We start from the raw sequence: 20,580 nt of genomic DNA, 5'->3' as shown, positions 1-20,580 counted from the left end.
TCGACTCGCCACACTTTAGCCCCGCCTTTATGGCTGCCCGCCAGCTCTGGCGAATGCTGGCAACTGACTCCCACGACTTGTGATCAATGTCACAGGATTTCATGTCGCGTTTGCAGACGTCTTTAAAGCGGAGACATGGACGGCCGGTGGGTCTGATACCAGTGGCGAGCTCGCTGTACAATGTGTCTTTGGGGATTCTGCCATCTTCCATGCGGCTCACATGGCCAAGCCATCTCAAGCGCCGTTGACTCAGTAGTGTGTATAAGCTGGGGATGTTGGCCGCCTCGAGGACTTCTGTGTTGGAGATATGGTCCTGCTACCTGATGCCAAGTATTCTCCGGAGGCAGTGCAGAGAGATCGACCGTTGACATGCTGTTCTCCCTTCATCAGATACAGGAGAAATGCCGTGAACAACAGATGCCCCTCTACATTGCTTTCACTACAGTGCATGTACGAAATTAGGGCAGTGTGCGCCAGAATTTGTGATATGCGCTCCGTATGGACAAGGCTCCACTCTGTCGGTGTGGTATTGTAAAGTACAACAATTTGATTTATATCACGCCTTTGGTGTACTAAAGTGAAGAAAGGCGCTTCACAGGAACACTGTCAAACAAAACTTGACACTGAACCAAAGAAGGAGAAACTAGAATAAATGACCAAATGGCTAAAAGTTTGGCCAAAAAGGCTGGTATTAAAGAGTATCATAAAGGAGGAGAGGGAGATGCAGAGACTTAGGGAGGGAATTCCAGAGCTTAGGGCCGAGACAGCTGATGGCATGGCCATCAATGGTAAAGTGAAGGGATTGGGGGAATACACAAGAACTAGAGTTGGAGGAACGTAGAGTTCTTGGAGGGTTGTATGGCTGGAGGAGGTTACAGAGATAGGGAGGGAGCAAGGCCGTAGAGAACACAAAGTTAAGAACTTTAAATTCAGAACATTCCTTCAAGGAGCTCATATAGAACAGTGAGCACAAGGGATGATTGGGATTTGGTGTGAGTTAGGATACAGGCAGCAGAGTTTTGGATTAGCTTAAGTTTATGGATGGTGGAAGCAAGCAGCCTTGTCAGGAGAGCACTGGAATGAAAGAAAACTTTTTTTAGTGCATGGCATTTTCAAAACTTTGGATTTGTGGACAATTTGATGTGGCTGAGAGAAAACCCCCAGGGGATTCCCATCACCCTACCCAGAAAGATCTCCCCCACGAATAGGGCCGTAATAATAAGTAACTTATTGAAACTCTGATCCTTCCACATCACTTGCCCTGAGCGCTCCTGAAAGTCGGCAGCTGCCTCACCTGAGAAACAGGTACAGGGGGCGGGGCTACAGGAGAAACAAGCACCGCCCACCTCCCCGATTGTCTGCTCCTGCAGCCGGGATCGCGCGCACAGCTATCGGGACCGCGCCCCCACGCTTCCAGGGCCGCGCGCACAGTTCTCGGGACGGCGCCCCGCGCGCTTCCAGGGCCGCGCACACAGCTGTCGGGCCCGCGCCTGCGCTTTGCGCCTGACAGTCTCGCCCAGGTGAGGTGCGGCTGTGGAGGGTTGGCAGCAGAAAGGGAGAGCTGAGGAAAAAATAAAAGAACCGGCACGGAAACTCTGCCGGCGCAGCAACCATTGCATTAAAGGAACAATCACTACTGGATCTAAAGGAAACCTGTCGGAAAAGTCTAAGGAGGAGCAGGAGTCCGGGATAGAGCAAGTCTCCTTCTCTCTGCCGGTCCGGAGAGGCACGGGGAGCCATGGCGGAGCAGGAGAGTCTGGAGTTCGGGAAGGCAGACTTTGTCCTGCTGGACACAGTGAACATGTCAGAGTTCATGGCAAACCTGAAACTGAGGTAAGAGAGAGGGAGGGCTGTGGTGGGGTTTGAGGACTGGAGCCCCCCCCCCCCCCCCCCAAACAGGGGCATTTGGGGAGTGTGTTGGAGAAGAAGGAAATGGATGAGAGAATTAAAAGAAAGGAACAACCCTGAAGGTGAGAGATGTAGAGATTGTGTTCCACCGTGTATAGTTTGTCAAGCAGAGGAAATCCACAATAAATGCACTGATTCTGGATGGGGATGGGCTGTTGCATGAGTCTAGGAGCATCTCTGCTCATTTACCTCTGGGTAGACTGAAACTTCATGCATTGGATGGAATTACATAAGATATAATATTGGCGTTTTTATCTTTAACTGGAGTTAAGGTATCATAAATAAAAACTTATACTTGCCAGGTGCTGCTTTCTGTTTCATTCCGTGAGCATTACCTGTACAGAGGTGTTTTGCAACATCATGTAGAACATTGTGTGGCAATGGGAAACTGTTACTGTGATTATAATATCTAATATTGCAACTAGTTGTCCTCTCAGTTGTCCTGAACATAGAATAATAATGGGTATTAGCACAACCTTGGGGGTGGTGGCAGGGATATATTTCTGTCATCCTCCTCTTTCCCCCCCCCCCCCCCCCCCCCCAGACTTTTTTTGTTGTGGGTTATATCCTCCTCTTTTGTAAAGTCTAAATCAAAGCAATTTCTCTGATGTCTGACACCCGCAAGCTCTACATATATGGCTGCTCCTCCGATAATGGGTACTTCTTAAAGTCATAGTCATTTACAGCCCAGGAGGAGGCCATTCGGACCATTGAGTCCATGCTGCCCCCCACAGAGTTATCCAGTCAATCCCATTCCTCTGCTCGACCCTGTAGCCCTGCAAGTCTATTTCCCTCAAGTGGCTATCCAACTTCCTTTTGAAGTCATTGATTGTCTATGCTTTAGCCATCCTTGTTGGATGCGAGTTCTGGGTCATCACCACCTGCTGGATAAAACAGTTCTATCTCATATTCCCCTGCATCTCTGGCCCAAAATCTTCAATCTGTGTCCTGTATGACTCTAGTCCTTGAACTATTAGTTAATGGGGAAGTTTTTCCTTGTTTATCTTAACTAAACCTGTCATAATCTTGCACACTTCTTTTAAATCTCCCCTCAATGTCCTTTGTTCTAAGGAGAACAAACCCAACTTTTCCAACCTCACCTTGTAACTAAAATCTTGGTAAATTGCAAGGTGATAATCCAATTTTTTTTTCCTCAATAAGTTTTTATAATCTAGACTGCGTTACCTGAAAGAGTACTGGAAGAGAATACAATAGTAACTTACAAAAGTGAACTGAATATATACTTTAAAAAGGAAATATTTTCAGGGCTATGAGGAAAGGTAGGGAAGTGGGGTTAGTTCAGAGTGTCAGCACAAGCATGATAGACTGAATGGCAGTTCCTGTAATGTATGATTCTAAGAAAAGGGCTTAAGATATTCTTGGATCTTGAACCCCAAGATCAGATGGTTACTTAAAATTAGTTGAAAAATGTATGGTTAAATTTTGAACAATGGGGGATGATTAGGGGTGTGCTACAAGGTATGACACAATGAAGGAATGGGGATTCTGCTTCAAATTTTGTGCTTTATTATTGTGTCAAGGCACAATCACAGTTGATTCTTGCTTTCTTTTGTGTAACTATTAATTGTATCATCACGACAAATGGTTGATTGTATTTATTCTGGCAGCCACATTTTACTGTGTGTCTTTGTTATGTGGCTTGGAGGGAAGAGCTTTGCTGCAAAACAGTACATTGTACTTCAGTAGGGTATTTTGTAGGCCTTTGCATGCATTGCCAATCCATTTTATGAAGTCAAACTGGTATTTTTGGGAATGCTTACATAATAGTAACTGCACTTCAAAATAGTTCATTGCGTGCTAAGTGCGTTGAGATGTTTGAGATATGGAATCATTTCTTTCTCACTGCTCTAAGGTAATTTGGATTTTGGCAGCCTGTTATCCAGGAGCTGACTCCTCGTGTTTATGCTGCTAAATCTCTTTTCTGTATCCCAACAGCAGGCTATTAGACCCAGTCTTGCCTCAGAGTTTACTACCAGGCTATGGAAAGTAGAGTTAACAGCATAAACATCAGGAGCTGGTTCATGGATGATGGGCTCCTGGAATCCAAATTAAAATAACAATATGAAAGCAGCTCCAATGATTGTGACCTCGTCTCACCACCAGTTACACTCTGTGCTGTGAGCGAGGCTGGCTCCCTTATCCCAGCAAAGCCACTGCCTGACTGACTTGCCCGCCCACAGCAACTGTAAAAGTGGGAGAGAGGCACCAAGATGTTGCCCTCTTGTCACATACACTACAGAGCACCAGATAAATAAGCATCTCCATTGTAAAGAGTTGTAAAATTTTTACCCCTGAAAGTCAGAGAACTCTAGTTGAAATGCAATTCAGTGTTCTACTTTTCTTTTAAGTTTGGCTACTGATGACATCATCTGGGAGCTGTTTTGGAGGAGTTGTCTGAGTTCTTGCACTGTAAATAACTTTTGATTATTGAAGCACTTTTAAGTACTGTATCTCGGCTGATGAGAATTTCACTCCCAAGTTTCTTCCCAGACTGAATCATGTCATTAACACTTGTTTAAACACAAGTATAATTTAAAGGCAGAACAGATGTTATTATGTTTTGCCACTTAATTTATATTGTTAAAAATGTGCCACGATAAATCATTTAAAAATATTTAGTCCTTATGCCTGTGCATGATGAGTTGGTGTATGTTCGTGGACTATTTTACTGTGGGGAGCATCAGAGCCATGTTCAGATTCATCGTTCCTGGACTTCCATGCATATGCATTTTCCAGGAAGAGCCACTGATTAATTAGCAGGTGTATCAACCCTGGTTGATTTTTCCCTCTATAGCATGGGGCACTAAAGCTAATATTAGCACCATTACCCTTTAGCCGATGAACTCAGCACAGATCTGGAATCAAACCTGGGACTTCTGGTCTATGTGGTTCAGCGACGCACGATCTTTACTAACTTAACCATTAGAGGGAAGACTAGTTTTACTTCAGTTGGGGAGTATTGTTGCATGTCATCTGCTCCCACCCACGCAATACCTGCCCCATGCTAATAGCAAGAAGAGAAATTTACTGCTTTTATATGTCTGGAGAAAAAGGCCACAGAAAACCTGTAAGAGGCTTGTACAGAGTGAATTCTTGAATTAGTTTTGTTTTTCAATTGGACCTTTTAATTTGGGATGTGACTAGATTGCTATTTGAATCTCTTTAAATCATGCAAGAGGATATACCATTTGAATTCCCAGTCAACATAGAGTCATAGAGAGATACAGCACTGAAACAGGCCCTTTGGCCCACCGAGTCTGTGCCGACCAACAACCACCCATTTATACTAATCCTACATTAATCCCTTTTTCCCTCTCTCATTTCCACCTTCCCTCAATTCTCCTCCCACCTACCTACACTCGGGGCAATTTACAATGGACAATTTACCTATCAACGTGCAAGTCTTCGGCTGTGGGAGGAAACCGAAGCACCAGGCGGAAACCCACGCGATCACAGGGAGAACTTGTAAACTCCTCACAGGCAGTACCCAGAACCGAACCTGGGTCGCTGGAGCTGTGAGGCTGCAGTGCTAACCACTGCGCCACTGTGCCGCCCCAAATCTTAGATTTATTCTGATTTGGTTCCAGGAACTGCTGCCATTGTTGCTAATCCCCTTTGTGAATTTAGTAGACAATGCTGTCTAATGCTGGGTAATGTGACATGTGGAACAATGTTTTGATATTGACAAACTTCAAAAGTTATTGTTTATATAAAGAGTTAACTGCAACTGACAGTGATGATTTATGTTACCTGTTATTGTTCTGAATAACTTTTTTTTATGGCCTTTATAATATACTTGTGTGTTTGTCTACTGATATTTCAAACTACTTTTGGAAGAGAATTGGGCTCAGTAGTAGCACTCTTGCCTCTGAGTCAGAAAGATTGTGGGTTCAAGTCCCATTCTAGAAACTTGAGCACATAATCCAGACTAACACTCCAGTGCAGCTCTGTTTCTCAGATAAAACATTTAACTGTGGCTGTAAACTAGTGTCCTGCCTAATATTTATTCCTCAGCAAACATAACTACAAACAGATTGTCTGGTCATTATCACATTGCTGTTCATGGAACCTTGCAAATTGGTTGCTGTGTTTCTTACATTACAACAGTGACTACACTTCAAAAGTACTTACAAGAAATGCTGGAACCACTCAGCAGGTCTGGCAGCATCTGTGGAAAGAGAAGCGGAGTTAACGTTTCGGGTCAGTGACCCTTTCGATGAAGGGTCACTGACCCGAAACGTTAACTCCGCTTCTCTTTCCACAGATGCTGCCAGACCTGCTGAGTGGTTCCAGCATTTCTTGTTTTTATTTCAGATTTCCAGCATCCGCAGTATTTTGCTTTTACTTCAAAAGTACTTTGTTGGCTGTAAAATGCTTTGGGATGCCCTGAGGTTGTGTAAGGCATTATTTGCATTTATTATCTTTCTTCCTTGCTCCTTACTTTAGTGCTGGATCGCTCGAATTGATGGACCAATTCAAGTTTTCCATGAATTTTGTTTAGTGATCTTGCAACTAAATCATTAGCTTTCCACCCTATCACAGACCTCCCCTTTTTTTCTTTCCTCCCCTCTCCTCACTGCCCCCCCCCACCACTTTACCCTGCCTCTGTACTTGCTTAAAACCTGTTACATCCCGAACTTTTTCAAGTTCCGTTGAAAGGCTGAGTAAATGCTGAGTGTTTCTAGCATTTTCTATTTTTATTTTTATTTTATACCAGTCAGAAGCATGCTGTTGTAATTGGTCAAGGGAAGAATGAAGGATTCCCATTCCAGGTATCTTTGTCCTCCCTCCTTCTGCCAAACTGCTGCTAGATTTAAAGATTCAGCTGAAATGTGATGGTCTAGCTACAGGCCTCTCAATGGCCAGGATTAATGTAGGTTTAGGCACATCTGACTGTAGGGCAGTGGAACATCCTCACTACCTTTGTAAGTGGATGTGGTTTATTTGGACTTTCAGAAGGCTTTTGACAAAGTCCCACATGCGAGATTAGCGTGTAAAATTAAAGCGCATGGGAGTGGGGGTAGTGTATTGCAATGGATAGAAAATTGGTTGGCAGACAGGAAACAAAGAGGAGGAATAAACGGGTCTTTTTCCGAATGGCAGGCAATGACTAGTGGGGTACTGCAGGGATTGGTGCTAGGACCCCAGCTATTCGCGATATGTATTAATGATTTAGATGAGGAACTAAATGTAATATCTCCAAATTTACAGATGACACAAAACTGGATGGGAGGGTGAGTTGTGAGGAAGATGCAGAGAGGCTTCAGGGTGATTCGGACAAGTTGAGTGAGTGGGCTAATGCATGGCAGATGCAGTATAATGTGGATAAATGTGAAGTTATCTACTTTGGTAGCAAAAACAGGAAGGCCAATTTGTTTCAGATTTCCAGCATCCGCAGTATTTTGCTTTTATATCCTTCGTGGAGCAGTTTCTGCGGAAAAACACCTTTGACCACCGGTCCATCAGGCAGTGGTCTGCACGGAATGTCCTCAAGGCCCTACGGGAAAAGGAAACGGTGGATCCTGTCGGATGGTTCCCCGAGCAGACCGTCAAAGTCATTTGGCGGAATGCCTCATCACCAGAACTTTCAAACAAGCACCAAGACGTAGCTTGGCTGGTGGTGAGAAGGGCCCTCCCCGTCAGATCCTTCATGCACACCCGAAGTCTCGCCCCCTCCGCACAGTGCCCCCGCGTTGGCTGTGGTGGGGAAGAGACGGTCGCCCACCTCCTCCTGGAATGTGCCTTTGCAAAGCAGGTGTGGAAAGAGATGCAGTGGTTTTTGTCAAGGTTCATCCCAAGCAGCTCTGTAACACAGGAGTCTGTGCTCTACGGGCTGTTCCCAGGGACGCACACCGAGACAAACATCAACTGCTGCTGGAGGACTATCAATTCGGTGAAAGACGCCCTTTGGTCTGCCCGAAACTTGCTGGTCTTCCAGCGCAAAGAGTTGTCCACCACCGAATGTTGCAGACTGGCACATTCCAAGGTCCAGGACTACGTGCTGAGGGACGCACTAAAGCTTGGGGCAGCCGCAGCAAAGGCTCAATGGGGAAAGACCACAGTGTAAGGTTCCCCCACCAAGCTGGACTGAGGGGCTGGAACCATGGGAAGCCCCTCGAACAGTATCGTTAATATTCTCAATTGCTGTAAATGTAAAACTGTAATTGACATGACAATTGTGAAACGGAAGGGTTGGGAAGAAACTCATGACATTATTGAAAGAAACTGATCTCTTTTGCAATGTTTGTATTTTTTCGTGCTGTTTGGAAACTGTTTGGCAATGTAATTTTTACAGATTTTTATGAATAAAGTATATTTTGGAAATAAAAAAAAAAAAAAAATTTTGCTTTTATATAAGGCAGATTATTATCTGAACTGCTATAAACAGAGAGGGGAATATGCAACGAGACCTGGGTGTTCTCGTACACCAGTCGCTGAAGGTAAGCATGCAGGTGGAACTGACGGTAAAAAAGGCAAATGGTATGTCGTCCTTCATAGTGAGAGGATTCGAGTACAGGAGCAGGGATGTCTTGCTGCAATTATACAGGCCTTGGTGAGGCCACACCTGGCATATTGTGTGCAGTTTTGGTCTCCTTATCTGAGGAAGGATGTTCTTGTGATAGAGGGAGTGCGGCGAAGGTTTACCAGACTGATTCCTCGGATGGCGGGACTGACGTATGAAGAGAGATTGAGGCGGTTAGGATTATATTCACTGGAGTTCAGAAGAGTGAGGGAGGACCTCATATAAATCTGTAAAATTCTAACAGGACTTGACGGGGTAGATGCAGGAAGGATGTTCCCGATGGTGGGGGAGTCCAGAAGCAGGGGTCATAGTCTAAGGATATGGGATAAACCTTTCGGGACTGAGATGAGGAGAAATTTCTTCACCCAGAGAGTGGTGAGCCTGTGGAATTTGCTCCCACAGAAAGCAGTTGAGGCCAAAACATTGCATGTTTTCAAGAAAGAGTTAGATATAGCTCTTGGGGCAAATGGGATCAAAGGATATGGGGAGAAAGTGGGAACAGGCTACTGAGTTGGATGATCAGCCATGATAATGAATGGCGGAGCAGGCTCGAAGGACCGAATGGCCTACTCCTGCTCCTATTTTCTATGTTTCTACTTTATAGAATTCTCAACAATCTTGTGTAAAAACACAAACCTAAACAAAATACAGACTTTGTTTCAATATAAAATAAAAAAGACCAGAAAATGCTGGAAATACTTAGGTCTGGCAGCATTTTTGGAGATAGAAACAGAGTTTATTTTATTCATTCATTCATTTAAAAAATGTCAATATTTATTCACCAATGAAAATATTTTGCCCAGCTTAGTTGGTAAATTTGCTAATCTACCACAGCTTGTATTTATGTAGCATCCAAACATTCCACACCACTTCACAGAGTCACAGTAAGAGGCATGAAACAGTGACCCAGGATGGGAAGTTTAAATGGGGTTGCTGAAGACTTGGGAGGAAAGCTGTGTTTTGACACTCAGGAGGGGGTTCGTGAAAGTAGGGCTGAAGGCAGTTAAAAACTTCACCAGTAGTAAGTCAGGGAGAGTGGGAGGCCAGAATTGGGTGACCTGAGGGTGCAAGAAGGGATGTAAGTCTGGAGAAGGTTGCAGGGGTAGGGTAAACTGAAGCCATGCAGGGATTTGAGGACGAGATGGAGAATTGCAGGCCTGAGAGGATAGGAGCGCTTGATGAGTCTGGTTTATTATTAAGAAGAACTTGTACTTATATAACACTGTTCATGACTTTATGACGTCCCAAATTGCTGTACAGCCAATGAAGTACTTTTGAAGTGTAGTCACTGTTACAATGTAGGAAATGAGGCAGCCAGTTTGTACAGCAAGGTTGAGGAATGAATATTGGCCAGGACATCAGGGAAAACGTCCCTGCTCTCTCCAAAATAATGCCATGGGATCTTTTACATCCACCTGAGAAGGCAGGCAAGGTCTTGATTTAATGTCTCTTCTGAAAGACGGCACCTTTGACAGTGCAGCACTCCCTCAATACTGGAGTGTCTGCAAATTTTTGTGCTCAAATCTCTGGGGTGGCACTTGAACCCATGCCCTTCTGACTCAGGTGAGAGTGCTATCACTGAGCCACGGCTGACACTATTTTTATTATTTTACTATTACTATTTATCTAAACTGTACTAGTTATGTAGAAAACAGTTGTAAAGAGCAGAGGTGAGTAACTGATCCCAGCCAGAGTGGTAGTAAGGGTGCTACCATGAGTCTTGATGCTGCTGGGCAAGGAAGGAAGTGGTTGACTTGCTTTGGGGTGCTGCGTTTTGCTATTTGATACTGAGTTGCATAATGCACTTTAAGATGAGTGATGAGAATGGGGCAAGGAACAGCTGTTTTATTTTTCCTCCAATTTTCTTCCCTTTTTTCCTGAAGGTGATGACGCAGGTTTCCAGGTAGTGAGTATCAGTATGTTCTGTCATGAGGATGTGGGGAACCTAGTGGCATCACAGTTGAATTTCCTCATGTCTTTCTTGCACCTCTTTCCACCTTTAGAAACCTCCTGAAAACACATTTCTTTGCTCACATGCAAATTTTCTCCCTGTTCCTTCTTTGGCTCGGGTCAGCCTCTTTGTGAAGCACTTTCAGATGTTTCAGTAAGTTTAAGGCCCTAAACATGTGAAAATTGTCACGCACACACACATACACACACATAGTGATCTGGAGTGAGAACCCTGACTAATTCAATCCCCTCTCATCAACCCAGGGGTGCTTTGAGGACAATAATTGTACCTACTACTGCCACTGGGATCAGCAAACTGCAGAATGACCAGAAATTGAACCTGGGCCTCTCCTGCTGTGTGCATAGTTTATTTCCATGTTGGGTAGCAACTTTACTAGTTCAATGATTAGAAGAGCCAGGCAAGAAATTTTTAATTCATGAATACATATTGACATAGAAATATGAAACTACAAGTCAGCATTGTGTTGCGTTTTTAAGCAAGATGTTGTAAAATCTAACAAAGTATACAGAAGCAGTTCCACATTCTTTCTATGTTTATTGTTTGGTTTTTTTCAATTTAGAGGAGACAGCATGAAGATACAATCTGAAATTTCTTGAGTGAATTATAAACAAAAATGTGAACTTCAGCTTCTGTTGATTCAAGCTCGGGCAGAAGCAGCCTGTCTCCCCGTTCATGAAATGACACAGTTTTGTGGAATGAGATATGTGGGAAGTGATGGCAAACAAAAAATTAATGCCAACAATTTAAGGTTATTTTATGGGGCAAAGTTTCAAATAGTGATAAGTCTAATCAGGATCTTTCCCAAATTCCTGACATTTGACCAGTAAAGTACTACAGTATTTTTTTATATGTATAAAATCAATTGAACCATCATTGAGCATAAAGTTTGAGGGAGTGCCTTGTGAATAATTAGCTAACTGTATGATAATGGTTGGGACTCTGCTGGTATTCATTTACTTAGGTATTACTCTTGTACACTCTTTGTGGGTCAGTCTGTGCTTCTTGTATTGAGATTGAAACCCCACTTTCAGTACTGACCTGACTCTTAGTGCTGCAGTAACTTGTATATAAGACAAAGTAATTATTATAAAAAAGATAAATTGGGCCCAATGCCTATGTTGGGAAATGAATTGTATCGGAAAGTACTTCGGTCGAGTTATGTATTGAACTGCAAGAATGTAGCTTTAATACTTTGATTTTAGCAGAACTCCAAGGGAATATGGAAACTATATAATCACTGTTGTTATAAAACTGTAATTGGCCATGGGCAAAGCCTTATAATTATAGATGTTCTGCCTTGTAATGCAATATAGATTGAGTGCATACGCTGCATCACTTTTAGTAAGAAAAGCTCTCGGTCCTATATTAAGAACACTAGGCATGAATCCATTCCAAAAAAAAAAGTAACTGCTAAACTTGCACTTTGCTGAAAAAGCTGAAGTCTGTATGAAGAACATAACATAAGAAATAAGAGCAGGGGTCAACCATTCGGCTCCTTGAGCCTGCACCGCCATTCAATAAGGTTATGGCGGATCTGATCGTAGCCTCAACTCTGCTTTCCTGCCTGCTCCACATAACCGTCCCTTTTAGATCAAAAATCTAATTTGACCTTGAACATGTTCAATGACCCAGCCTCCACTGTTCTCTGGGGTAGAGAATTCCAAAGATTAATGACTCTCTGAGAGAAGAAATTCCTCCTCATTTCAGTCTTAAATGGGAGATCCCTTATTCTGAAACTGTGCCCCCTAGTTCTAGATTCCACCGCGGAAACATCCTCTCAGCATCTATCCTGTCAAGCCCCCTCAGGATCTTATATGTTTCAATAAGATCACCTCTTATTCTTCTAAACTCCAATGAGTATAGGCTCCTTCATCCCAGGAATCAACCAGTGAACCTTCTCTTAACTGCCTCCAATGCAAGTATATCCCTCCTGAAATAAGGAGACCAAAACTAGACGCAGTATTCTAAGTGTAGTTTCACCAATGCCCTGTACAGTTGTAGCAAGACTTCCCTTTCCCATTTCCTTGCAATAAAGGCCGACATTCCATTTGCATTCCTAATTACTTACTGTACCTGCATGCTAGCTTTTTGTGATTCATGTATGAGGACACTGAATGTTGTCAGAAGTTTATATTTGTATGAACTTAAACTCTTGCTAATTTGCTGGCAGATTCAATCAGCTACCCAAAGGCACTTGGATGAGTGCAAGAGTTGTAATTTTCATTTTGCTATGAAATATTTGGATGCATGTTCTTCTCTGCAATTTTGCAAATTAGTTCTTGATCACAGCCAGGCTTCAAAGCAAATACCTAAAGCTTGAGATAAACTACACTGTTTTTGCAGTGATTAAAAAGACGCACTGTGCATGCTAGAAATCTGAAATAAAAATGGGAATTCAGCACCTGAAATGAGACGGGACAGATTAGTGTTTCACGTTGAACCCCATTGTACCGTTTATCAGGGCTCAACAGAGGGTCATTGTGAAGCAATTTTCAGATGCTGATGGTGTACTTTTTCAATTGTTTTTGCTGACTATCTTAGTCTAGTTCAGACCAATGTTGTTACAGATTTATGTCAATTACTCTTGGTGTTTGGAACCTCTTGGGACTAGAGAAATTAAGTTGAAACATGAGGGAAGAAGAAACTTAGCAAAATACGGATTGTGCTAAAGTACAAGGCTGTATCCCATAAACAGGAAATAGTTGGAAGATAATTGAAGGTAATATCTAATCTTTAGATTTAAAAGATTGTAAAATGGTTGAACATTGCCCTTGTGTTTTGTGTAATCTGATGCACTCAATACAATTACAGCTTCTTGCTTCTCATTCTTTTATCTCTTGTACTGACTTATGATGGTGTTGGCTGGGGTAAGCAATCAGGGACCCTGTCAGGAAAAGCTTTGCTAAAATTGGGATTCTTCACCACTCTAGTCATGTTGGATCATTTAAGGGTCAACTGCTTTAACTCTTTTTTTGATGAATTATTGGCTGAGCTGGAACAAATCCAGTGCAGAAAGAGAAATGATGAGATGGAAAGTAAGATTGAATTAATAGAAAATAAACAGAAAGAAAAAGTAAGGTTTTTTAAATGCAACATTTTAAAAAAAAAATCACTAAGACAGTTCACTACCTGTAGGAATTAGACTTCACAGTTTAAAATTGGTCCCTTTCTGGGCTGGAGAGGTTGAGTGGAATTGCAGCAACATAAATCTTCTCATTAAAAAGGTACTTGTGCTGTTAAGGAGCAACTCTACCTTTCTGTAATGAGTTTAATTGGCAATTAATGTGTTTAATTGTGTGGCAGTGCATTTAAATTGTTTATTGGTATGCCATGCAATTTCTTTTTATAAGATCTTTGATCTTGGGTGATGGACCCAGAAAATTGTATAAAAGTTGTGGGTTTTTCCTATAATCTTCAGTTTCAGTTGAACCTAAAATGCTGACTAAAATCTTACATAAATAAAAGCAAAATACTGCAAATGCCGGAAATCTGAAAAAAAAAACAAGAAATGCTGGAAATACTCAGCAGCTCTGGCAGCACCTGTGGCGGTGGAAGCAGAGTTAACGTTTCAGGTCAGTGACCCATCTGACTAAAATCTTACGATGGGCAGGAATATTGTCTTGTGTACAAGACATTATGTTGGGAAAGACCAAGAACAGAGAACAGTACAGCACAGGAACAAGCTATTCGGCTGTCCAAACCTGCGCCGATCATGATGCCTGTCTAAACAAAAACCTTCTGCACTTCCGGGGACCGTATCCCTCTATTCCCATCCTATTCATGTATTTGTCAATTTGCCTCTTAAACGTCGCTATCGTACCTGCTTCCGCCACCTCCCCCAGCAGCAAGTTCCAGGCACTCACCACCCTCTTTGTAAAAAAACTTGCCTCGCACATCCCCTCTGAACTTTGCCCCTCGCACCTTAAACCTATGTCCCCTAGTAACTGACTCTTCCACCCTGGGAAAAAGCTTCGGACTATCCACTCTGTCCATGCCGCTCATAACTTTGTAAATCTCTATCAAGTCGCCCCTCCACCTCCGTCGTTCCAGTGAAAACAATTCGAGTTTATCCAACCTCTCCTCATAGCTAATACCCTCCAGACCAGGCAACATGCTGGTAAACCTCTTCTGTACCCTCTCGAAAGCCTCCACATCCTTCTGATACTGTGGCGACCAGAATTGTACGCAATATTCCAAGTATGGCCTAACTAAAGTTCTGTACAGCTGCAGCATGACCTGCCAATTTGTATACTCTATGCCCCGACCGATGAAGGCAAGCATGCCGTATGCCTTCTTGACTACCTTATCCACCTGCGTTGCCCTTTCAGTGATCTGTGGACCTGTATGCCCGGAATTCTCTGCCTGTCAATACTAGTTTTAGTTTTAGTTATACAGCACTGAAACAGGCCCTTTGGCCCACCGAGTCTGTGCCGACCATCAACAACCCATATATACTAATCCTACACTAATCCCATATTCCTACCACATCCCCACCTGTCCCTATATTTCCCTACCACCTACCTATACTAGGGGCAATTTATAATGGCCAATTTACCTACCAACCTGCAAGTCTTTTTGGCTTGTGGGAGGAAACCGGAGCACCCGGAGAAAACCCACGCAGACACAGGGAGAACTTGCAAACTCCACACAGGCAGTACCCAGAATTGAACCCGGGTCGCTGGAGCTGTGAGGCTGCAGTGCTAACCTCTGCACCACTGTGCCGTCCCCTAAGGGTTCTGCCATTTACTGTATACTTCCCACCTGTATTAGATCTTCCAAAATGCATTACCTCACATTTGTCCGGATTAAACTTCATCTGCCGTTTTGCTGCCCAAGTCTCCAACCGATCTATATCCCGCTGTATCCTCTGACAATCCTCATCACTATCCGCAACTCCACCAACCTTTGTGTCGTCCGCAAACTTACTAATCAGACCAGCTACATTTTCCTCCAAATCATTTATATATACTACAAACAGCAAAGATCCCAGCACTGATCCCTACGGAACACCACTAGTCACAGCCCTCCATTCAGAAAAGCAATATTCCACTGCTACCCTCTGTCTTCTATGACCGAGCCAGTTCTGTATCCATAGAACATAGAACATTACAGCGCAGTACAGGCCCTTCAGCACTCGATGTTGCGCCGACCTGTGAAACCATCTGACCTACACTATTCCATTTTCATCCATATGTCTATCCAATGACCACTTAAATGCCTTTAAAGTTGGCGAGTCTACTACTGTTGCAGGCAGGGTGTTCCATGCCCCTACTGCTCTCTGAGTAAAGAAACTACCTCTGACATCTGTCCTATATCTATCACCCCTCAACTTAAAGCTATGTCCCCTCGTGTTTGCCATCACCATCCGAGGAAAAAGGCTCTCACTATCCACCCTGTCCAACCCTCTGATTATCTTATATGTCTCTATTAAGTCACCTCTCCTCCTCCTTCTCTCCAACGAAAACAACCTCAAGTCCCTCAGCCTTTCCTCGTAAGACCTTCCCTCCATACCAGGCAACATCCTAGTAAATCTCCTCTGCACCTTTTCCAAAGCTTCCACATCCTTCCTATAATGCGGTGACCAGAACTGCACGCAATACTCCAGGTGCGGCCGCACCAGAGTTCTGTACAGCTGCAGCATGACCTCGTGGCTCCTAAACTCGATCCCCCTACTAATAAAAGCTAACACACCATATGCCTTCTTAACAGCTCTATTAACCTGGGTGGCAACTTTCAGGGATTTATGTACCTGGATACCAAGATCTCTCTGCTCATCTACACTACCAAGAATCTTCCCATTAGCCCAGTATTCTGCAATCCTGTTACTCCTTCCGAAGTGAATCACCTCACACTTTTCCGCATTAAACTCCATTTGCCATCTCTCAGCCCAGCTCTGCAGCCGATCTATGTCCCTCTGCCACCTACAACATCCTTCGGCACTATCCACAACTCCACCGACCTTCGTGTCATCTGCAAATTTACTAACCCACCCTTCTACACCCTCATCCAGGTCATTTATAAAAATGACAAACAGCAGTGGCCCCAAAACAGATCCTTGCGGTACATCACTAGAAACTATACTCTGATCCAGTGGGACTTCACTTTTTGTACCAGTCTGCCATGAGGGACCTTGTCAAAGGCTTTACTGAAGTCCATGTAGACAACATCCACTGCCCTTCCTTCATCAATCATCTTCATCACTTCCTCAGAAAACTCGATCAGGTTAGTGAGACACGTCCTCCCTTTCACAAAACCGTGCTGCCTCTCGCTAATAAGTCCATTTGTTTCCAAATGGGAGTAAATCCTGTCCCGAAGATTCCTTTCCAATAATTTCCCTACCACTGATGTACGGCTCACCGGCCTGTAATTTTCTGGATTATCCTTGCTACCCTTCTTAAACAAAGGAACAACATTGGTTATTCTCCAATCCTCTGGGACCTCACCTGCAGCCAATGAGGATACAAAGATTTCTGTCAAGGCCCCAGCAATTTCCTCCCTTGCCTCCCTCAGTATTCTGGGGTAGATTCCATCAGGCCCTGGGGACTTATCTACCTTAATGTTTTTCAAGACGCCCAACACCACCTTCTTTTTGATATCGACATGACCCAGACTATCTACACTCCCTTCCCCAGACTCATCATCTTCTCTTGGGTGAATACTGATGCAAAGTACTCATTTAGTACCTTGCCCATTTCCTCTGGCTCCACGCATAGATTCCCTCCTCTGTCCTTGAGTGGGCCAGCCCTTTCCCTGGCTACCCTCTTGCTCTTTATATATGTATAAAAAGCCTTGGGATTCTCCGTAATCCTGTTTGCCAATGACTTTTCATGACCCCTCTTAGCCCCCCTGACTCCTTGCTTAAGTTCCTTCCTACTTTCTTTATATTCCTCAAGGGCTTCGTCTGTTCCCAGCCTTCTAGCCCTTACGAATGCTTCCCTTTTCCCTTTTTCTTTTTGACTAGGCTCACAATATCCCTCGTTATCCAAGGTTCCCAAAACTTGCCAAACTTATCCTTCATCCTCACAGGAACATGCCGGTCCTGGATTCTAATCAACTGACATTTGAAAGACTCCCACATGTCAGATGTTGATTTACCCTCAAACAGCAGCCCCCAATCTAAATTCTTCAGTTCCTGCCTAATATTGTTATAATTAGCCTTCCCCCAATTTAGCACCTTCACCCAAGGACTACTCTTACCCTGACAATGTGTGTCCTCCATAAGTCGCCTTGTTTGTCAAACTATGCAATAAATGTGATTTGAAAAAGATATAGAGGTATAGAAAAATTACGGCACAGGAGGAGGCCATTCGGCCTGTCGTGTCCCTGCCGGCGAAAAGAACTAGCCGCCCAATCTCATCCCACCTTCCAGCGCCTGGTCCATAGCCTTGCAGGTTACAGCACTTCAGGTGTATATCCAGGTACCTTTTAAAAGAATTGAGGGTTTTTGCCTCCACCACCATTCCTGGCAGTGAATTCCAGACACCCACTACCCTCTGGGTGAAAAAGTCTTTCCTCATGTCTCGTCTACCAATCACCTTAAATCTGTGCCCCCTGGTAATTGACCTCTCCGCTAGGGGAAACAGGTCTTTCCTGTCTACTCTATCTTGGCCCCTCATAATTTTGTACACTTCTATTATGTCACCCCTCAGCCTCCTCTGTTCTAAGGAAAACAATCCTAGCTTATCCAATCTTTCCTTGTAGCTGCAACTTTTGAGCCCTGGCAACGTTCTTGTAAGTCTCCTCTGTATTCTCTCCAGAGCAATTATGTCCTTTCTGTAATGTGGTGACCAGACTGTATGCAATACTCCAACTGTGGCCTAACCAGCATTTAATACAGTTCCAGCATTACATCCCTGCTTTTGAATTCTATACCTCGGCCAATAAAGGAAAGCATGAGTTTGTAAGTTCTCCCTGTGACCGTGTGGATTTCCGCCAGGTGCTCCGGTTCCCTCCCAGAGCCAAAGACTTGCAGGTTGATGGGTAAATTGGCCATTGTAAATTGCCCCTAGTGTAGGTAGGTGGTAGGAGAATTAAGGGAAGGTGGGGATGTGGTAAGAAATATGGGATTAATGTAGGGTTAGTATAAATGGGTGGTTGATGGTCAGCACAGACTCGGTGGGCCGAAGGGCCTGTTTCAGTGCTGTCTCAATAAATAAATATGCCTCCTTCACTCCATCTACCTGTCCTGCCACCTTCAGGGACCTGTGGACATGCACTCCCAAGGTGTCACTTCTTCTATCCCTCTTAATATCCTCCCATTTATTGTGTATTCCGTCGCTTTATTTGCCTTACCCAAATGCATTACCTCACAGTTACCTGGAGTGAATTTCTTTTGCCACTTTTCTACCCACTCAACCGAACTATCGATGTCTTTCTGGAGTCTACGGCTACCGTCTTTACTATCAACTACACGACCAATTTTTGTATCATCAGCAAATATCCCAATCGTGCCTCCCACATTTACGTCCAAATCATTAATATATACCCAACACTGAGCCCTGTGGAACGCCATTGGAAACCCCTTTCCATTCACAAAAATATCCGTCTACTGCTACCCTTTGTTTCCTGTCACTGAGCCAATTCTGGATCCAACCTGCCACATTCTTCTGTATCCCATGGGCTTTCATTTTACTGACTCGTCTGCCATGTGGGACTTTGTCAAATGCCTTACTAAAATTCATGCAGACCACATCCACTGCACTACCCTCATCAATTCTTCGTGTTACTTCCTCAAAAAACTCAATTAAGTCAGTAAGACATGACCTTTCCTTAACAAATCCATGCTGACTATCCCTGATAAATCCGTGCCTTTCTAAGTGGCAGTTTATCCTGTCCCACAGCATAGATTCTAACAATTTACCCACCACTGAGGTCAGACTGATCAGCCTATAATTATTTGGCCTATCCCTCGCACCCTTTTTAAACAATGGTACAAAATTCGCAGACCTCCAATCGTCTGGTACCTCTGCTGTATCTAGTGAGGATTTGAAGGTGATCCTCAGCACATCTGCTGTTTCCTCCCTGGCTTCCTTTAACAATCTGGGATGCAATCCATTGGCCCTGGCAATTTATCCACTTTCACGGATGTCAGACCCTCAGCTACTTCCTCTCTCATTATGCTTATCGTATCTAATATTTCACACTCCTCTTTAACTCCAGTGTCTACATCAACCCTCTCCTTTGTGAAGACAGAAACAAAAAAACTCTAAGGACCCTGCCCATATCTTCTGCATTCCTGCATAAGTTCCCTTGTACATCTCAAATAGGCCCTACCCTTTCCTCAGTTATCCTCTTGCTCTTAATGTTCTGATAAAACAACTTCAGGTTTTCCTTGATTTTACCTGTTAATGTATCATGTCCTCTCTTTGCCTTTCTCATTTTCTTTTTTACTTCACCCCTGCACTTTCTATACTCTAGGCTTTCTCAAGTATTAAGGTTTTTGTGACCGTCATAAGCTTTCTTTTTCTGCTTGAACTTATCCTGTAAGCTTCTAGATAACCAGGGGGCTCTAGATTTAGCCGTACCATCCTTTATCTTTGTGGGGACATGCCTATATTGTGCCTGTAGTATCTCGCTTTTGAATGCCTCCCACTGGTTTGCCACAGATTTTCCTTCAGGTCCAGTTTCACCAGGTCATCTCTCTGTTTCTTAAAATTTGCCTTCCCCCAATTTAGAACTTTTACTCCTGTTTTATCTTTGTCATTTTCCATGATTATACTCAAACTAACTGTATTATGGTCACTATCTCCAAAATAGTCACCCACTGTTACTTCCTCCACATGCCCAGCTTCATTACTGAATATTAATCTAGAATTGCATCCCCTCTTGTTGAGCTTGTTACATGCTGACTTAAACAGTTCTCTTGAATGCAGTTCAAGAATTTTTTTCCCCTCTGTGGCCTTCACACTGTTTGTGTCCCATTTGATATTGGGATAGTTGAAATCCCCACCTATTATTGCCCTATAAATTTTGCACTCAAATTTGCCTACGTATTTGTTCTTCTACCTCCCTCTCACTATTTGGGGGTCTATAATACACTCCTAGTAGTGTGGCTGCCCCTTTTTTATTTCTGAGCTCCACCCATATGGTGTCATTTGATTTCATTTAGCACATCATCTCTCCTCAATGCTGTTATTGATTCCTTAACTAATAATGC

General features: G+C 43.5%; 1 protein-coding gene across 1 annotated transcript in view; it reads left to right on the top strand.

Annotated features, from left to right (window-relative positions):
* Nucleotides 1–1,469: 1,469 nt before the first annotated feature.
* Nucleotides 1,470–20,580, top strand: part of LOC137348057 (unconventional myosin-Id-like) — a 552,237-nt gene continuing 533,126 nt past the window's right edge. Inside the window, exon 1 of the mRNA XM_068013182.1 lies at nucleotides 1,470–1,833. Within this exon, the coding sequence (XP_067869283.1) occupies nucleotides 1,739–1,833 (95 nt within the window). The 5' untranslated portion in view covers nucleotides 1,470–1,738. The remainder of the gene's footprint in view (nucleotides 1,834–20,580) is intronic.

Source organism: Heterodontus francisci, chromosome 33 (genome assembly GCF_036365525.1).
Source record: "Heterodontus francisci isolate sHetFra1 chromosome 33, sHetFra1.hap1, whole genome shotgun sequence".
Classification (NCBI taxonomy): domain Eukaryota; kingdom Metazoa; phylum Chordata; class Chondrichthyes; order Heterodontiformes; family Heterodontidae; genus Heterodontus; species Heterodontus francisci.
Note: the sequence above shows the minus strand (reverse complement) of the source record. Positions and strands in the feature narration are given on the sequence as shown.